The 18,656-nt window shown below is 57.8% G+C and overlaps 2 protein-coding genes across 5 annotated transcripts in view; both read left to right on the forward strand.

The window, feature by feature from the left end:
• Positions 1-4,907, forward strand: part of SFXN3 (sideroflexin 3) — a 5,923-nt gene extending 1,016 nt beyond the window's left edge. Inside the window, exons 1-11 of one of the 4 annotated variants that reach the window (XM_057379992.1) lie at positions 21-77; positions 612-778; positions 1,015-1,185; positions 1,347-1,445; positions 1,719-1,794; positions 2,227-2,312; positions 2,609-2,736; positions 2,862-2,911; positions 3,068-3,117; positions 3,566-3,613; positions 3,922-4,907. In XM_057379992.1, coding sequence (XP_057235975.1) covers positions 615-778; positions 1,015-1,185; positions 1,347-1,445; positions 1,719-1,794; positions 2,227-2,312; positions 2,609-2,736; positions 2,862-2,911; positions 3,068-3,117; positions 3,566-3,613; positions 3,922-4,018 — 969 coding nt within the window. In that variant the 5' untranslated portion in view covers positions 21-77; positions 612-614 and the 3' untranslated portion in view covers positions 4,019-4,907. Of the gene's footprint in view, positions 1-20; positions 78-594; positions 779-1,014; positions 1,186-1,346; positions 1,446-1,718; positions 1,795-2,226; positions 2,313-2,608; positions 2,737-2,861; positions 2,912-3,067; positions 3,118-3,565; positions 3,614-3,921 lie in introns of those variants that run through there. The other 3 variants (XM_057380001.1, XM_057380013.1, XM_057380007.1) reach the window with 3 other exon arrangements.
• A 5,571-nt stretch (positions 4,908-10,478) lies between these two features.
• Positions 10,479-17,055, forward strand: KAZALD1 (Kazal type serine peptidase inhibitor domain 1). Its single transcript, XM_057379233.1, has 5 exons — positions 10,479-10,569; positions 12,017-12,617; positions 13,842-14,002; positions 14,999-15,146; positions 15,355-17,055. The coding sequence occupies exons 2-5, from the start codon at positions 12,116-12,118 to the stop codon at positions 15,438-15,440; spliced, it is 897 nt and encodes a 298-aa protein (XP_057235216.1). The 5' UTR covers positions 10,479-10,569; positions 12,017-12,115; the 3' UTR covers positions 15,441-17,055.
• Positions 17,056-18,656: the final 1,601 nt, after the last annotated feature.

Here is an 18,656-nt window from a genome sequence, read left to right on the forward strand (position 1 = left end):
CGTCAGAGCGCGCGGGGCGGGAGCGGGGCGGTGGCGGCGGCGGCGGCGCGGGCACGGCGGGCGCTGCCCCGGGAGCCGTGAGTGCGGGGGCTGCCCCGGGTCCCTGTGCAGGGGGGTCACGCGTGGCGGGAGGGATGCTCGGTGCGGGAAGGGAGGGAGCAGAGCGCCGCTCCTCGCGGGGAAGGGCGGGTGTGGGAATAGAACCGTGCGGGTGTGTCGGTGCCTTGCCGGGGGTGACATTCCTCCTTCCAGTGCCCTTCCTCGCTCCGCTCTGCCGGTGCTGGCAGTAGCTCTGATCCCGAAGTGGTGGGTCCCTGTCCCCTCCTTTGTGACAGGGGTGCTCTGCTGGATGGGAGGTCCCTGCCTTCTGGCGGCTGGTGTAAGTGAGATCGGGGAGTTCTCGTTGGCACATTGCAGGGTGCAGTGGTGAGGTCACAGCACCCCGCACTGCCCGTGTGCTGGGTGGGCTCAGGAGTCGCTGCTGAGCTCCTTGACAAAGSGCCTTCCTGTTTAGCCCTTGTCCCTCCAGGCTGGGGTGCACTGGAGCAGGGATGTGGGGGGACACACAGGCACCACATCCCACATAACCCTTTCATCCCCTGCCCTGCCAGAAGATGCCACCGTCCTTGCCTGCCACCATCAACATCCGGGAGCCCCGCTGGGACCAGAGCACCTTTCAGGGCCGGGCCAAGCACTTCTTCATGGTGACCGACCCCCGAAACCTGCTGCTGTCAGGGGCTACACTGGAGGAAGCTCGCCGGGTGGTGGAGGACTACAGGTACCCACTTGGGAGGATGGATGTACCCTCAGCACTATTCCTGGGCAGGATACAGCCTTGGGGCCATTCCCAGGAGTGGGAATAGAAGCGATGCTGGCCCCCTGGCCAAAGCCAGCCCCCAAAACTGCCTGGCTGGTCCCTAAGGCATCTGCTAGCTGTCACAAATGGTGTGGGGGACAGTTAGGCCATGTGTGCTGGCAGAAGGTCTTTCAACAGGTGTTATCCTTACCTGGCAGGGCGGGCAGGGTGCACCCTGGGCTGACAGAGGACCAGCTTTGGCGGGCAAAGTACATCTATGACTCGGCTTTCCACCCTGACACGGGCGAGAAGATGATCCTTGTGGGACGCATGTCCGCCCAGGTCCCCATGAACATGACCATCACCGGTTGCATGTTGACCTTCTACAGGTACCTGTCCCCTCCTCACTCCAGGACCAAGAGGATGCCTGGAGGATCCTCCTGACTCTGGGGTGAGGAGGGCACATGTGTCCTGTACCCCACTCATGATCATACTGTAGGAGCATGGGTGGCATCCCACAGTGTCACCAGCATCCTCCTCTCTCTGTTAGGACCACACCGGCTGTGTTGTTCTGGCAGTGGGTCAACCAGTCCTTTAATGCCATTGTCAACTACACCAACCGCAGCGGGGATGCACCCATCACCCCCAGGTAAGCATCTCTCTGACCAGATCCTCCAGGCACCCCAAAACACCAGGAAGGTGCCTTGAATAGCTTCTTGAATAGCAGGGAACTGTGAGATKGGACAATGGGGAGCTGATGGAGGCAGAGATGGATGCCATTGGGGCTCTCAGGGTTAGTAGTAGAGATGGGAGAGGAAGCCAGGTGTCCTGGYGCTCTTGAAGGGTATGCTGTCCCCTCCTTTGGAGGGACAACTGGGATGGGGGGAGCCTGGCTTACTGGTGTCACTTCCTGCCCTTTCAGCCAGCTGGGCACAGCCTATGTGAGCGCGACCACGGGGGCAATTGTCACAGCGCTGGGGCTCAAATCCCTCACCAAGGTAAGGTGACCCTTGGCTGTCACAGTTGGGGGACCTGGTCCCCCCCCCTGCACTGGGTTTCCCTAAGCTCTGAGCTGAGCAGGGGATTTACCTGGAGTGGGGGAGAAAATGAAGAAAAGAGGTTTGCTGAGGTCACCCACACAAGGCAATGGCTGTGGAGATGGCCTGTCCCTCCAGCCTTGCTCTGGATGTATCTCCAGGYTTCTGTCACCCCTGAGCCTCTGTCCAGGCCTGGCAGGGGACATGTGACCCTCCCAGAGCCTTCAATCTGTGCAGCTTTTACCAGCTGAGAGTTGCAGGGGAGGATGGAACATTTTTCCCCCAGTAGGCCTGGAATCCCCCAGGGTCTTGCAGGAAGATGGTGGCAGACTCAGGGACAGCCAGCTCTGCCCCCAGACCCTCTGCATGACGTGTTCCTGCTTTTCCCCCCAGCACTTGCCAGCCATCATCGGCCGGTACGTGCCTTTTGCGGCCGTGGCAGCTGCCAACTGCATCAACATCCCGCTGATGAGGCAGAGGTGAGCCCCTGGGGTGGGATGGGCTCGCAGGCACTGATGGGGAGTGCTGAGACTTCCTTGCTGGCCCTTAATGGGGGGGCTTGGTTTGAGGGTACAAGCACCTGGTTTCATCCCAGGACTTATTGGTCCCCGTGCAGCCCTGTTGAGGACTGCTCCCAAGTGTGAATGTGGGTCCAGCTGAGACCCCCTCTGATTTATTGTGCAGGCGATGGATGGGGTACAGGAGAATGCTAACCTCTCTTGGAGACATGTCTCTGTCCTGTGTCCTGACCTGCTGACCCCCTCTCTCCCTGCAGAGAGCTCAAGCTGGGGATCCCTGTCACGGATGAGAATGGGAACCGCCTGGGCGAATCCACAGCAGCAGCCCAGAAGGCCATTTTCCAGGTGGTGGTGTCCCGCATTGGCATGGCAGTGCCGGCCATGGGTGAGTGTCCCCTCCTCCAYCTGTGCTGGGAGATTGCAGCTGAGCCCTGGCAGTGTGGGATGGGGTCCCACTGCTGGCAGGGGGCTGTGAACATTTGGAGCTCATCTCCTTCCTCCCTGCCTCAGCTATTCCGCCGGTGATCATGAACATGCTGGAGAAGAGAGCTTTCCTGAAGGTACCAGGGAACYTGGGATGGGAGGGTGGGTGTAGGGACACCCCACCAAGCTTGTCACATTGCTGACAYCCCTCAGGGCTGGCACCCTGTTGGGGCATAGATACCTTCCCACCCTGTCCTCTGCACTGACACGCACCTTCTCCTTGTTCCTGGCAGCGGTACCCGTTCCTGAACGCTCCCCTGCAGGTTGGCCTGGTGGGACTCTGGTAAGTCACCCTCCACAGATGGGCATTGCTGCCCTGGGCRTGGCTGAGCCCAGGTGTATGGGACAGTGCTGCTGGGGACACTGCAAGAGGGGAGGAAACGGCCCCAAAGTTTCCTGGGGCGATGCCAGAGTTTGGCCAGGCTGGTGGCACCCCAGGCAGACAGGATAGGATGTGATGTTCTGGGGCTGGAAGTTGTTTTGCTCCATCTTGGTGTCTCTCAAGCCTGCCATGGGCTCCTGCTCAGCATTGCTGTTCCACCACATCATCCTTTTGTCCCCGCTCAGGAGCCACATGCAGGGTCTTGAGCTTGGAGAGGGCATCTCTGCAGCTCTTTCCTGGCTGCCAGCATAGCTCTGGCCTGCCTYGTTGCTGCTCTGGGATCAGGCCATAGGTGGGTGTGGGTGATTTATACAGCCCAGCTTCACCTTGCTATGTCTCTCCCTTGCAGTCTGGTGTTTGCCACCCCGCTGTGCTGCGCGCTCTTCCCACAGAAAAGGTACAGACGGGCACTTTGCCTGCACRTGTGGCTCCTGTGGGGYGGGGCTGAGGTGTGGGCACGGGGCRCGGGCAGGGGATGCATGGGCTCCTTGTGCTCTCTGACTCCCAAGAGATTATTTTGCTTTTTGCAGTAGTCAGGGGCTTGAACCTGTGCACCCACATCTCTGTGCACACAGCAGTGCAGACAAAAGGCTCTGTGCTGGGCCATGGGGACAGTATTCCCATGGGGTGCAGCAGGTGCTTTCCAACCCAAGACCACTGGTGGGAATATCCCCTCCATCCTCTGTGTCCATGTTTCCTTCTCAGCTCAATGTCTGTGAACAGCCTGGAGCCTGAAGTRCGAGATCAGATCCGGAAGAAAGATCCATGGCTGGAGACTGTCTACTTCAACAAAGGGCTSTGAACGGGGTCCTGGGGTGGCCGAGATGTGTCCCCTGGAGCTGCCGGGCCAGCACATTGCTGAGCTTTGCCCTTCAGGTCCCCTTGGTGCTGCCGCYGCTTTCCCTTGGCCGTTGCGTGTCCATAGGTCCCAGGCACTCAGCCCTGCTTCCCGGGGTGCCTGCAGCCCTGCGGCACCACACCAAACCCAGTCCYCATGCCTGGCTCAGCCCTGCTCTGGGGACATCCTGGCTGGCACCCTGGTGCACTCCTCCTGTGCTTACCCTGGGTGTGCCTGTAGCTGTGGGCAGCGACACCAGGGACCTTGAGCTATGGTGGAGGAAACAAAAGTGGGGTGAGGAAGAAAATGRTGCTCCCCAGCTTTTTAGGAGGCAGCAGAGAATCATGGTAATGGAAGGTAGATCRCCTCTGCAGGCACCCGACAGCGCCCAGCAGTTCTGCAGCTGGTGCCTGGGGATGGCAGAGCAGCTTTTGGAGAGGARAGCTCCCCATATCCAGAATAGCTGGGGTGAGTGATCAGTTGCACATAGTGGCTTTAACTCGGAGTGGGGGGGGCTCTCCCAGTGCAGGCGTGTGCTCCCACCTCACCTTCTGCTCTCCTCCAGGCTGCTCTGGGGATTTAATCTGGCTTTCTGCTACTTCCATCCCCAGAGCAAATGGCACATTTTAATCCCAGCAGAGTCTTGGTTTTTATTCTCATTTTAATGCCATCTGCGTTCAGGGCTGGGCTTCCYCTGAGGGGTTACTCTACCCCCTCCTGGAGTGCTTGCTTTCAGGTGGACCTTCTCAAATAGCTTTAAGTGCACTGTGGTTTCCTCTAGGTATTTTTGATATACGTATAATGTACCTATATACACCAAACAATAAAGGCAGATTCTTTATACAAAAYTAACAGCAAAGAGAAGTGTGTTGTTTGCTAGTTTGTATATGGTGGAGGCTGCTATTGGGGTGAGGATGGGAGCAGGAGGGAGGGGCAGGTTGGCTTCTAGGGTGCCCCTGCACCCCCTGGGGCTGTGTTCTGCTCCCTGCTTTCCAGGCCGTTGCCTTTGCAGCAGCTCGGGCTGGCCTGGCGTGTGTTTAAGCTTATCCAGCTGTCAGGAGGGCTTTTTTTAGTACAGTCGGCTTTGGACYGTGCCGCTGCACAGGGAGCTTTGCTAAGCTGCTGCCCTGAATGCTGCTGGTTTGGAGAGGCCGGAGCGTCACCCTGGCTCTGCCCACACTCACACCCCCTCTTGCAGCCTGCTCACAGGACAATCCTGGCCCTGCTCCTGTGCCTCCCCTGCAGGACTATTTTTATCCCACTTTCTATGCACGACTCTCAGAGAACACATTGGAGAGCACATTGCTGCTGTTGCAGGACCCTGGCAAGAGATGTGACAAGCTCAGCTGCCTCCCCCTCAGCTTTCTGTCCGACCAGAGCAGTCAGAAGGAGCGGTGGATGTCCATCCAGGGAGAGGAGGGATGGAGGCAGCTGTGTTCTTCAGTGCCCTGTGCTGAAGGATGGAGGAACRAGAGCCACTGCAAAGGCCAAGATGGGCAGATGCAGCAATGACATTGTAAGGACCAGGCAGCCCAAAGCCACCCTGTGCCACAGCTTCCACAGCTGGCAGGGGCTGGCACAGGCCAGGCTGGGGCTGCTCCCCTCGAGGAGAACACCTGCACCCAGCACCCACCCAGGGTGGGGAAGCAAGTGTATTGGGACAAGCACATCAGGGATCCCTCCCCCTCCTTCTCCTGGCCCTGGAATATTGCAAATATCTCCCCTGAGCCAGCCATTGGCGGCTTATAAATAATGCAGCCCCTCGCCGTGCAATAAGGGCTTGTCAGTAGCTATTCTGCTCTCATAAATTAAAGATGAAAAGGTACAAGGCTCTTGCCAGAAAAATGAAGACAAATTTTTAATAGCTTGCCAAGACACAGGGAGATGGAGCGCTCAGGAAAAATGAATTACGTTTTTATTATGTGTTTTATTGTGCTGTAATTGAACGGGATTATCTGAGAATACAATATATTTCCGGAGCAGTGTAAAGAAAACAAAAATAATGATGACATCTGCCTCCTCCCACACACACCACCCGGCTTTGCAGGGACACCCTCCTTGTGTGTGCTGGCTGGGAGCTGGCCCTGAGCTGCTGGCGGCCASGAGAGGCAGAGATGGGAATGGGAGGGACACGGGAGCAGAGACACAGATGCTTGGGGTGCCTGGGTCTGGCTGGGCAGAGTCTGGGCCCACTCCAGGGTGGGTTTCAGGGCAGTGTGGTATGGCAGTACTCAGTCACACAGAACCAYTGAGTATCTTTCAGCTGCTTTCATTCCATCCCTGAGATCCCCTTTGGTCTGTTCCCATCTGCACAAGCTGGCACCGCTAGGCAGAGACACGACAAACTCATCCCTGGTGTGTTGCAGGCCTGGGGTGCTGCCCTGCAAAGCAGCCACGGTGTCTGCTCTCTCCTGGAGCTGCAGAAGTGCAGTGAGCCCACAGACTCACTGCGCTAGGGAGAACTTGTCTCCGTGGGTCCCCTGGTTGGGTGAGAGAAAACTCACTTGGCCGGTGAGTTTTGAGGGCTTGACAAGCCAGAAGGTGACACTGCTGTCTCTGTAGGGGAGCCCAGGACACAGCAGTGGATACAGGGGAGCAAGGATGCTCAGTCCCTTCCCGAGCTGTCTCATCACAGAGGTCAAGGGCCAGTCCCAGAAAGACAGCAGCTGGATGTCCCCGAGGGTGCTGGGGGTGCTGGGCGGCGCTGGGCTGGGGACATCGATTGGTCCCTGGCATTTTTAATGAGCTGCCCGACCACATGCTTTAACCTTGCCCATAATGAGGGCGAGCRGCAGAAATTCCTACCGCCTCAGCCGGCTCCCCCAGCCTTAATGAGCTAATCAATACTTGTTCTCAGCTTAATTTCCAGCTAATTGCTCTTTAATGACGCCTGGAAATGGGCAGCCTCTTGCAGGGGGGAGCGGRCAGGCTCCCCCTCCCCAGTGCCCGTCCCCAGTGGCAGGGGGTGCCGGGGTGCTGGCAGCGGGTCACCTTCYCTGGCCGCGTCCCAGCCCTGCTGGCGGGTCTGGCGGCTGGGGAAAGGGAGGGTGGCAAAGGCGACAGCGCCAGTTGAGTTGGCAGCACCCTCTGGAGCACCCACCCCGTCTGGGGGAGCCATGCGGGCCAAGGCAGGCTGAACAGAGATTCTCCCATCACAGGAAGATGTGCCATGCCGCTCAGGACAGTACGGTGCGGTGAGGGCTCCCAGGCTCCGTTCATAGCGGGGCTTTTAGCGTGCAGGAACACAAGGGCTGAGATGCCGAGGCTCCGCAGCCCCCGGGAACAGTCAGTGTCACCGCAAGGGGCCGAGGACGAGGCCAGCAGTGCCCTGGAGGTGGCAGCAGAGACCCCACAGCCGCCTGTCCGCACCGCCACCCGCACCCCCGTGCGGGACAGCCCCGCGGGCCGGGCAGGGACACGGGGGGGCTGCGGCTGCTCCTGTTTGTGCTCCTGTTTGTGCTCCTGTTTGTGCTCCTCGGGCTGCGGGAGGAGCCGGCCGGGTCACGGGGCCCTGGGACCCGCTCTCACCCGGCACCGCAGTGTCAAAGTTGGCATGACCGTGCCGGGGCGGGGACATCCCGGGAATGCAGCCCCCGCCGCCTTTTCGGTTTCTATCCCCGTGTTATTGCGCTTGGAGAGGGCTGGTGGGAAAAYCTGAGGAAATGGCATGGTTCTTGCGGAGATGGAGCTGAGCCGCGGCTCTGGCCGGGGACCCCGGGCAGACCGGGAACCGGGGTGTCCCTTGTCATTCGGCCATCGCGCCTCGGGGCCAGCTGACCCTGCGCACAGCTGCAACCGCTTCCCCAAGAATTTGCTGACGGATAGGTTCTTCGGAGGAATYCGGTCTGGAAAAGCCTGGAGAAACCTGAGCCTGGTTGCTTCCCAGAGCGGATCCAGCCTGGCACGCAGGCAGAGGGGACCTGCCTGCTGCCCATGTCTTGTGTCCCCACAGTGGCGCCCTGGAACGTAGCAGGGACCCCGAGAGAGCTGCACAGCCTTGGTGTGGGCTGGCCAGAACCGAGTGGTTTCAGGCTGTCAGACGGCAGGAAACAGAGTGTATTTGTGATGAAATGAAAGAGATTTGGTTTATTATTAGGAGACCTTTATGGCCCCAGGCAATGTGCTGGCAGCATTCTGTCCCAACATCTCTAGTGACATTTGCTTCTGCTGTGACATAACCCACATTCTCAACCCCGCCAGCCCAGCCCAATACTACTCACCAGCCCTGCGTGACATGACATACATTGAGTCACTTGGCCCAGGGCTTTTTTTCCAGAGTGGATTTTTCCCTTGGCCTCATCTCCTGTAAACCCCAGATCGCCGTGGGGTGGTCTGGGACATCAGCCCAAAGCTGTGGCAGAGTCACTGGGGCCAGGAGCAGTGTGGTACCCCTGATCAGATGTGATGGATTTCTGGATTTCATTCTGATGACAGAGCTCTGGAGGGATGCCATGGATGTCGGCYTGCCAGGAGCACCCATTGACTCCTGCCTTCCCATCACAAGATGGGAAAACAGTGATGGGGATCAACCAGGAAGAGAGGAGGAAGCTTTGGTGCTTAAGACTCAACCTTCAAAACCCAGTTGCTGGAGCTTCACTAGGCTCAAGGATAGTGAGGAAAAATGAGAGATAAATAGCCAGCATGGGTAGGGAGCCAGCAATGCAATTTACCCAAGTGCCAGGCCATGCAGGGCTGTGATCACCCTTTCCTCCACAGTGTTCCCCCAGCAACAACAGCCACAAACCCCATTTGCAGCTGGGGCTGTGTTGATTGACTTGAGGTGTGATTGAGCAGAACTCCTTGTTATGCACAGATTAGATCTTCCACCCTTCATTCATAGCTGCTATTATGCTATGTGTTTATTAGCACATTCAATAGCCTCATTAAGCAGGATGTTTAATTAACTGCCAGGTTTGAGCTCCATCTTGTTGAGCCCTTGGCTTTCAGGTGCTGGATGGTGTTTCTCCATGACTGGAGTTGTTCCTGCTCAGATCTGTGTTTGGATTTCCCCTTTGGCCAGGGGTTCTCTCTTGTTAGTGGCTGATACTGCAGGGATGATCAGATGAATCCAGCCACCCAGAGGCCACGATAATCCCATGAAGATGGGGACACACCAGGGGCTTGGGCCATGGCACATGAGAGAAGGAACTGTGTGCAGGGAAGAGCAGCACTGGGGCCTGTTCCCCCTCACCACCTTGCCAAGGGCAAGAGATGCAAATAACCTGAAACGCTGATGGTCCCTGTTTTCAGCAGCGCCTGCGATTTGAGTGGGGACTGTTTTTGTGCTGGCCAGGCACTTCGTGTGTAGAAGGTGGCATCTGGGGCCAGGCTTTGCCTCACTGCTTTGCCCCCTTGGTGAAGCAGGGGTAAGTGAGGGTGTGTTTGGTGCAGGGATGCCTGAATRTGCAGGCAGTCCTTCATCCCAAGGAGGGAATGATGGCATGGCAGGGATAGCCCAGGAGGCTCAGCACCCATGCCTGGGTCACCTACAGTCTGTCTCATCTCTGCTCAGGCTCTGACCCTGCCCTGGGACTGAGTGTAGGAAAACSTCAGCCATTCCTGACTATTTCCCTTCTCCCAAAACAGCTGCARCCCCAGCTGCTCAGCAGCTCGTGGATGTTGGACCTGAAATCTTGTGGCATGTGGGGACCTCACTCAATAGGCAGGACAAGGGGAGCCAGAGAGGAAGGCAGCCCTGAGCCAAGGGGCTGGGGGCCACTGAGGGGGAGTGGGACGTGAGGCTGAAGGCCTCTGAAGGCAGAGCAGGCAGGAAAGCTCTCTCTGCAGCAGGGGGCTGGAGGGGGAAGTTGGCCTGCAAAGACAGATTTAAGGGGGCTGAAGCTGCCGYATTTTCCATCGTTAGACATGGCTGGATTCACAACGTGACGGAGCAAAAGCCCTGGAACCCGGAACGAATTTGCAGGAGGGTGTTGGAAAGCAAAAGCAGATTTTTGCAGCATGGTGAAGGAAACCAGATCTTTAGATGGGTCCTGCTTTGCTTGAGCTTCCCCCCATTTACTTACGGCAGCTGCTCAACTTTTCAGTCTGTTTCCCAACCAAAYTACAGGCTGAGAGATGCTTTTGACACTTCCTTAGCCATGACCACCTCTCCCATTCACTTGTCCCCAAGGACTCGTGCAAAGTGGGACAGCAAAGGAGGASCCCAGTCCCCTCCTGCCCCATGGAGGCACCCGAGCATTAGCCCAGGCCCCGCACACAGCTGGGGGCTGACCCCAGGGTGGGGATCCGMGGGGAGGTGCCGGTGCCAGGGAGCCAGAGCGGCAGAGCCCCGGGGCCAGGATGCGGTGCGTGGCGGGATGCCGGCAGGGAAGGGGTGCCGGCCAGCCCGTGTCCCGGTCCAGGGACGGGCCGCGGGCCCGGAGAGGGGCGGGGGGATTCACGTTTCGCTGACATCACGGCGGTGCCGGAGCGGCCGGGGGCCAGCAGCCCCGGGGGCCAGCAGCCCCGCCGCCACGGCCACTGCGCATCCGCGGCCGCCGGCACCGGCGCCTCCGGTAAGTGGCGGCTTATGGCGGGGTGGCTCCTGGGGAACCTCAGGGGACGTCGTGCCTCTACCCAGCACTCTTGCAGAGCCCTCTGTGCCTGTACCCCGGACTTAGGGAGCTAGAGACCAACTCTGCCGTTCCCCCGTACCCTTTCCACCGGCGCACGGAGCCTTGCTCCGGACAGACCGGGGTAGGGTGGGCCGGGGGAGGGCTCCGGCGCTGGGACCCTCTGCTCCATTCCACCCCTGGGGGGCTCGGTGGTCTCTGGTAAACGGGTCAAATCTTCACGGGTTTTTATCCGGGGGTGCATATGTGTAACCCGCTACCGGGGCCGTCCCCACCCCAGCCCTGGGCTGTGTTAGCCCGAGAGTGGGGCGGGGGGCTGCAGCTTGCCTTTCGGTGCTGTTCCCAGCGGGAGGGGAGGGGACAGCCTGTCTGCCTGGGTCCCCTCCCCAGCCGCGCTCGCTTATGCTGCCCTGGGGCAGGGGACCATAATTTCACTCCATCTCAGGGAAGGCAGCCAGGGTGTAACAGGGGGCAGGGAGAGATATTCAGAAAGGGAATTGGTTCATTGTCACCCTCTCTGGGGACAGGCTCTGAGATGCCACGTTTCGTCCCCCTCCCCCAGCAGAGATGGGAAGCCCGGAGTAGATCAGCCTCTGTTACCCTGAGTAGGTAATGCAGGGTTGGGGTTTGAGGGCAGGGACCCTGCTGTGCGGGGACAGGCTGATCACACGGGGGCTGCTGTCAGTCCACTGGCTGCCCACCTGTGCACTGAGCTCCTCCATGCTCAGCCTTTTGTACAYAGTTGCCTGAGTGATAGCTGAGGGGGTCACAAAACCTTCTGGGGAGTGGGCATTTTCCCCCCTGCTCAGGTGGGTGGTGCCTAAAAAGAGGTGCTACAGTGCAGGAAGGGAAGGAGAACAAAAGCCAGGCATGACTGGGAACATCCTCCTGGCTTGGCTGCCTCCAGCGCAGAAAGAATACCTTGTCTGCAGGATCAGCCACTCCATTGTGCTTGTATGGATGGTGAGGGACTAAAAAAGGGCTCATGACTCTTGCAAAGCAATGGGGAAAGGAAAGGGGCTGGAGAGCAGCTTTCTGACAGGAGAGCAAGAGCGGGGTAGGAATGTGCTGAACCATAATGTTGTAGAACAGCCTGTCCGGTGCCCTGCTAGCCCTGTGGCTTCCCAGGCTATTCTGGGGTCAGAGGAGGCTGGASTTTGCACGCTGGGCTGCCAAGAGCACAAGGATGAAACCTGGTGGGGCTGGGGTCATCAGCTCTATCCCTCCAGAATATATTGGGTGTCTCAGGGCGGGGAGCTGCTTGGGGAGATTCAGGGTACAAAGGCTGTGGCCGTGGGGCTGCAGTGCTGCTGCTCTGGGTGAGCCAGCCAGGAGCTAAAAAAGGGAGGACACTTCCTGCACCGTTAACACCTGTCCTCCCTCCTTACAGGCCAGGATGGCTCCTCAGATCTAGACAGGAAGACCAGAGCAGTGCCAGAGAACCCCATCCGAGTGACAGTGGAATTGGGATAGAGGATCTGCCGTGAGGATGTCTGAAGCCAAGCCCCTTAGCATCTCTTTCCTCGTGCTTTCCTTGCTCTCCTTGCACTGGGCTTTGCTCCAGCTGGGCCAGGCTTTTCCCAGCACCTCTGACTACCTCCAGCGGGGCTGGCAGCGGCTGCTGGAGGAAGGGGAGAGCTGTGCTGAGTGCCAGCCAGAGGAGTGCCCGACGCCACGCGGGTGCCTGGCTGGCACAGTGCGGGATGCCTGCGACTGCTGCTGGGAATGTGCCAACCTGGAGGGRCAGATCTGCGACCTGGACAACACCAACCACTTCTACGGCAAGTGTGGGGAGCACCTGGAGTGCCGGCTGGATGCCGGGGACTTGCGCCACGGAGAGGTGCCCGAGCCCCAGTGTGCCTGCGTCTCCCACCTGGCCCTCTGCGGCTCCGACGGCAAAACCTACGCMCAGATCTGCAGGTTCCTGGAGGCTGCCCATGCCCACCCTGATGCCAACCTCACCGTGGCCCACGAGGGTCCCTGCGAGTCAGGTAGTGCCCCTGGAGCTGTGTGGAGARGCGAATAARGGGGTCTGGTTTAACTGTTTMATCTGGCAGCAAAACCACAGGGACRTGGCAGCACTGGGGGCTGCTCYATGCAGTGTCAKAATCCCTCTAGTCCCCCCACCCTGCTGCTCTGGGGGAGCCCCTYGCACGTCCAGGGCTTGGAGAAATCTGGGAGCAGCTTTGCCAAGAGGGAGTGGAGCTAATGGGAAGCTCTGGAGCTGCTGGAGCAGATGGGGAAGTTCCAGGGAATTGTTAGCRAATTCTTGGCGGCAGTGCTGGGTTCATGCTGGCCTGTTGCTCCCGAGCAATGTGCCTGCCTCCTGCAAATAGAACCCAGGGTTGGTTTGGCTTGGCTGTGTGATTTYCATCTCTCTTATAAAATTCAGGTGGGGGCTGAGAGTGGACAGTCTAGCAGGAAGACCATGCCCCAGCCTCCCCAGTCTGGCACAGGTCACCCAGTGCTGTCACCACAGCCCGAGACATATCAAGATTGACCTTGTTTTCTATAGATCATGTTCTTGAGTGTTTTCCATAGATCATGTTCTTGAGTGTTTTCCAGGTATATTTGGAGGTGGAAACCTTCCCTTGACCTCTGGCTCATGCTATGGGCCAGATCATGGAGCAGGTGTGGGTAAGAAGGATAGTCCTCACTCCATCCCTCCAGGGAAGGGATGTGGAACCTGGAGGTGTTGGCTCCATCCAGCAGATGGGGATCTGCTGACTCCCTCCACTGCTGGCAGGAGCCCCGTGTCAGAGCAGAGGCCTCATTTGGCTGGAAGCTCAGCTACCTCATCCATCCTCACCAGCCTCGGGCTGGACGAGCACCCCTTGGCCTTTGCCCCACAGGAGGAGTGTGCTCCAATCGATTGCTCAGGAGAGCTTTGCTTTGTGACATTGCTGTCATCACCCTGTTCCTGCTGCATGTGTCCCTCAAGCATCATTGCACAGGCAGGGACAGGAGGGACAGCAACCCTCCATGGGCTGAGGGGGCTGGGGAGGGAGCTCTCAGTACCAGCTGTGAGGAGGGACCATGTCCTTGGGAAAGGTGAGGGTCTGCCATGGCTGCAAGAGGAGAGAGGCACGGGAAGGGTCCCAGCATCTCTGTGTGAACCAAATGCTGCTGCTCCAGAGACCAGCCCGAGAGAGCCCATGGGAYCTGCCAAGAGTGGGGCCTCTTCTGAGCCCACCTTGCTCTCCTGTATCCCCCAGAGCCTCAGATCACCTCTCCTCCCTATGACACGTGGAACATCACMGGGCAGGACGTCATCTTCGGTTGTGAGGTCTTTGCCTACCCCATGGCATCCATCGAGTGGAGGAAGGATGGCACAGAGATGCTGCTGCCTGGAGATGACCCCCACATCTCTGTCCAGGTGAGGGGTGTGCCCAGGGCTTTGAAGACAACCCAGAGTGACCCAGTGCTTCTGAGAGCTCATGGRCAACCAGACCTAAGAGTGATCATACTCTGGGAATGGCCAAGCCTGGCTGCCTGGGCGTGGGAAGGGATGGCTGGAGCTGCACACCATGAAGACTGACTGGACCAGGGCTGCTGTCTCAGGGGTAGGAGCCATCAGCACAGGCCTCTTCTGTGATTTCCTCCAGTAGTTTTTGAGCTTACTCATATTTGAGCTTGTAGAGTCCTGCAGCAGGTTTTGTCACCTCCCTGCCTTTAGTTTGCTGTGCGTGCTGGCTTCACTTGCAGTCCCACTGGAAGGGCTGGAGTAGAGAACCTCCCGAGTGCCTTCCAGCCTGGACTGTCCTCTGGTCCTACCAGCACACTCAGACTGGTCCTGCCAGCACTCTCCTGCCCTTTTTTCCCATCAGCAGGGCTTCCTTCCCAGAGCTGGCCAGCCCAGGGGTCAGCATCCTGCCTGCGGCCAGCCCCAAATATAGCACCCAGCTGGGTGTACCTAGCTATTAGAGGGTGTGGGCAGAGGCAAAGGGACAATGCTTCTCAGCCAGGAGCCAGCAGGGAAAAAACTGTGCTGGGATGGATGGAGGGAGGGAACCAGGGGAGCAGGTGGAACCTGGCATCGTGGCCCCTTTCCATCTTTCTGTCCTTCAAGCCTCCCCACAGCCTGTCACGGGGTTTGACTGAGGATCTTCACCCCAAGCCCTGCCTGGTTGGAGGAAACACTACTGTCCTCCACCCCTGGCTACCACAGCATAATAGCAGCCTGCAAACACAGCTGCAGCCCAGCTGGGTCAGGAAAAGCTTATTTATTCCTGGGGATAAACAGAAAATAGCATGGTTACTGCCAAAGCAACCCTGGGACCTCACTGCCTGCTGAACCAGGGGACCCAGGCTCTGTGGCACAGATTCCCCCTGCTTCTGCCACAAGTGCTAACAGAAATCCCCCTTCTTGCAGTTCAGAGGCGGCCCCCAGAAATACGAAGTGACAGGCTGGCTCCAGATCCAGGGTGTGCGGGTGACGGATGAGGGCACGTACCGCTGCTTYGCCAGGAACAGGGTCGGGGAGGTGGTGGCACTGGCCAGCCTGACCGTCTTCACACCAGGTGAACACCAGTCCCTATCTCTGCTGGGGACAGGGGAGGGGATGTTTGGGCAGAGTGCACCAGCATGGCAGGAGCTGCCGGAGCGTGGGACTGTCCTTTTGGGGATGCCCCAAAAGCTGCCGTGCTTGGTTTGGCTTTGGTCCTGGTGGGGATGGGGACAGGCACTGCAGGGTGGCAATGTCACATTGTGCCCATGCTGCCATTTCAGACCAACTCAACCTGACAGACTTCTCCCTGCCGAAGGCCCACATGGCACCTGAGGACTACGGGGAGAGCGAGGAGGACTACTACTAGCCCAGAGACAGCACGTCGGGCTGCAGAGATCACCTTGCCCACAGTGACCCTTCCCTGGGGTTTGGGGACATCTCTGGAAAAAGCACYCTCCGGCCCAAAACTCCTTCTCTGAGTAATCCTGGCACACCAGCCTGGTTTTTGGGGTGGGGGGCAGGATGACACATCCTTTTGGGGTGCTGGGGGATGGGATACTGGCTGGTTGGTGCAAGGGCTSGGACAGGGGCAGCTCTGCCTGGAGCAGGGTGGGTCTGTCCTCTGGCACTGAGTGGAGACACAAAGGACACTGTGGGGACAGCTGTGCTGTGTGTGGATGAGGACTTGGTGCTGGGGATGGAGGCAGCCCTTTTTGGGAGAGTGAGGCCAATGGTATGAACCATTTTTGGAGCAGAGAGCTGGGACCTGGCTGTGATAACCGGTGTGTCACCCCCACGTTTACTCTGTATCCCCCAAGCACAGAAACATCCCGGCTTCTACCCAGAACCTGAGGAACCTGCTGCCAAARCAACCTTCTCTTCTGTTTTGTTTTTAACCAGAAAAGTAGTGATTTGAGGAAACCAGACGCTTGTGGCTTTCAGTTGTGTCTTTACTCCAGCTGAAGCGCTCCAGTGGTCAGAAACACTTTGGCCTTTTTTTGACTGAYTTCATGTTTTCCCTTCCATGCCTTYGACTGACTTCATGCTTTCCTTTGTCATTTCAGTTGATGTTATTTAAAATATCCACGTAGGTCAAAGCCAAAGCTAGCCAAGGAAARTTATGGGGGTGAGGGAGGCTGCAAACACTGTGGATGTTTTGTTGTCGGCTGTGGGGTGCTTAAGCTGAGGAGGCCTCCTGCCCATCCCAGTGTTCACAGCTCATCCTGGTGTGGGACCTGCCCTTCTCACCCCACATGGGGATGGGGGAGAGCAGACCATCTCCAGTGCCATCATTTGGATGCATCAGCCCAGATCATTGTACTCCCATGTTCTTGGATCCCATCCCTCTGCTGCCCATTTTCATCTTGGGATCTTGTGTTCTGTGACACTGGGGTCTCTACCCTGATGTCCACTGCCCTGTGAAGTGTGGAGCATCCCTGTTCCTAGTTGGCGAAGGACAAAGTTGCTCCAATTTCCACTGGAAATGCTATATTAAAAAAAAATCCCATCTACCTCCCCTACCTCCCAGAACTGGTCCAAACTCCAGATTTAGACCAAACTTTTATTTGGGGGGAACACAGGAAGGAAGCTCAGAGCTGCACTGTGCTGCTCAAAGCCCAGAGATGGCTGTCAGCACCCCTGCCTATGGGCATTTTGGGGCTGAGCTCACATTCAAGGGGGGCTTTAYCCCCCAAACCAGCAGCATTTATAAGACTTCTGGTGCTCAAAACCTCARTATGGACCAAACCACTTCCAGTTACTCAGTCCCACCTCCAGGGAGGTCCAGAGCTGCAGCAGGGAGCCAGACCCCGTGAGGAAAGAATTGGCCAGACCCCAGGCAGGAGCAGGCAGGATGCAATAAGGCTGGCGGCTCGGGTGCTGTGCTATTCTCCTTCACATGTTTTTTCTTTTCTTTTCTTCCTTTTTCTCTTGAGAGCTGGCTCAGACAACACAATTACAGCACTGAAACCTGAACAAGCAAATAAAAGGGATTTGTCTGGAGTTGGCAGCAGAGCAAAATTCCTGCAGACGGTGAGGCTGGGCCAGTCCTGGCCCCCTGCACCACRGCTCAGTGGGGCACCACAGCCCTGCCTGCTGGAGTGCCTGCCCTCTCTGGCAGCAAACTCCTTCTCAGCCAGAGAAATGCAAAAGCCACCCGTGCCTCAGTTTCTCCTTCTATTTAACAACAGAACAGAATCCTCCTGGGCTGCTCCATCTGAGTTGGAGGGTGTTCAGGAGAGACCAGGGACAGAAGTGTGCCACTGGCTTTTATTTTGCTTTTTTTTTGGGTGTGAAATATGCATTTAGAGAAGCTGGAACCTTTTTTTATCCACCCTGATGCCTTTCCTGTTTTGCACACAAATRAGCTGGTGGAACTGGGCCATGCTCAGGCTGAGGCTGCCACGGGGAAATCCGAGAGTGTCCCGGAGCTTCAGCAGTCAGGAGCTGCTTGCTGGGCTCCCTGCCGGTGCCGGGGGCTGGCCCCCAGCCAGGGCTGCCATGCCAACCCTCCTCAGGGCCAGGCTGGCCGTGCCTGTGCTGGCACCAATCCAGGTCGTGCTGGGTGTGGAGACAGCTTTGGTCTGGCTGGAGAGTGTCGGATGGGTCACACACTCCTGGCTCCCCAAAAGCTCTGCAGAACAATGCCCTGCCTGGGTGACTGCGTTTTGGTCTCAGTCCTTGTCCCCCTCAGCTTCACACCCAGTGATGCCCTGGAGGTGGCTGGCAGGGGCTGCCGGTGTTCCTGCCTGGCAGAGCAGTGGGGATGTGGTGTGTGAGCAGTAGGATCTTAAGAAAAAGCCCTTGGCCAAAATGAACCAAAAAAGGGCTGTGTCACCCCATCTCCTCTGATCCCACTGTGGGAGAGGGCTGTCTGACTGGCACGCTGGAGCTCAGCCAGTGTTTGAGCTCCACTCCCCCCAAGGGAAGGGCAGCAGAGTGGCTCCAGGGTCACAGAGGGGTCTGGTGTCTCCTTGTCCCAGTTCCCAGTATTGCCATTTCCAGCCACTTAAAAATTAAAGGAACCAATATTGCTGCACGGCTGGAATCGGTCACTGCCACAGAGCTTAATTGAGGTTATTTGTTGGCTCTAAAAACATTCAGTTACCTCTGCTGCTGGCTGCTCTGAYGTTTCCTGCAGCCCCTGCCCCAAAAAGTGGGTCACCCCAGGCTCTGCAGATCCTGTTCTCAGCTCCAGCTGCATTTAGAGGTCATTTAGCTCCAACRCCCCTGCCATGGGCAGGGACACCTTCCMCTACACCARGYTGCTCAGGGACCCATCCTGCCTGGTCTAGAACACTTCCAAGAGTGGGGAGTCTACAGCTTCTCTGGGCAACCTAAGGCGGTTCCTCACCACTCTCACAAAAAAAGGATTTCTTTCTAATATCTGATGTGAACTTACTCTCTTCCAGTTTAAAGCCATTCTCCCTTGTCCTGTCACTACATGGGTCAAAAGTCCCTCTCCAGCCCTTTAGGTTCTGGAAGGTGCTCTCTTGTAGCCTCTTTAGGTTCTGGAAGGTGCTCTAGGGTCTCCCTGGAGCCTTCTCTTCTCCAGCCTATTTAGGCCCAGCTCTCTCAGTGTGTC

This window comes from Malurus melanocephalus, unplaced genomic scaffold (assembly GCF_030028575.1).
Source record: "Malurus melanocephalus ecotype Western Australia unplaced genomic scaffold, MMel_1.1 scaffold_12, whole genome shotgun sequence".
In the NCBI taxonomy this organism is placed as follows: domain Eukaryota; kingdom Metazoa; phylum Chordata; class Aves; order Passeriformes; family Maluridae; genus Malurus; species Malurus melanocephalus.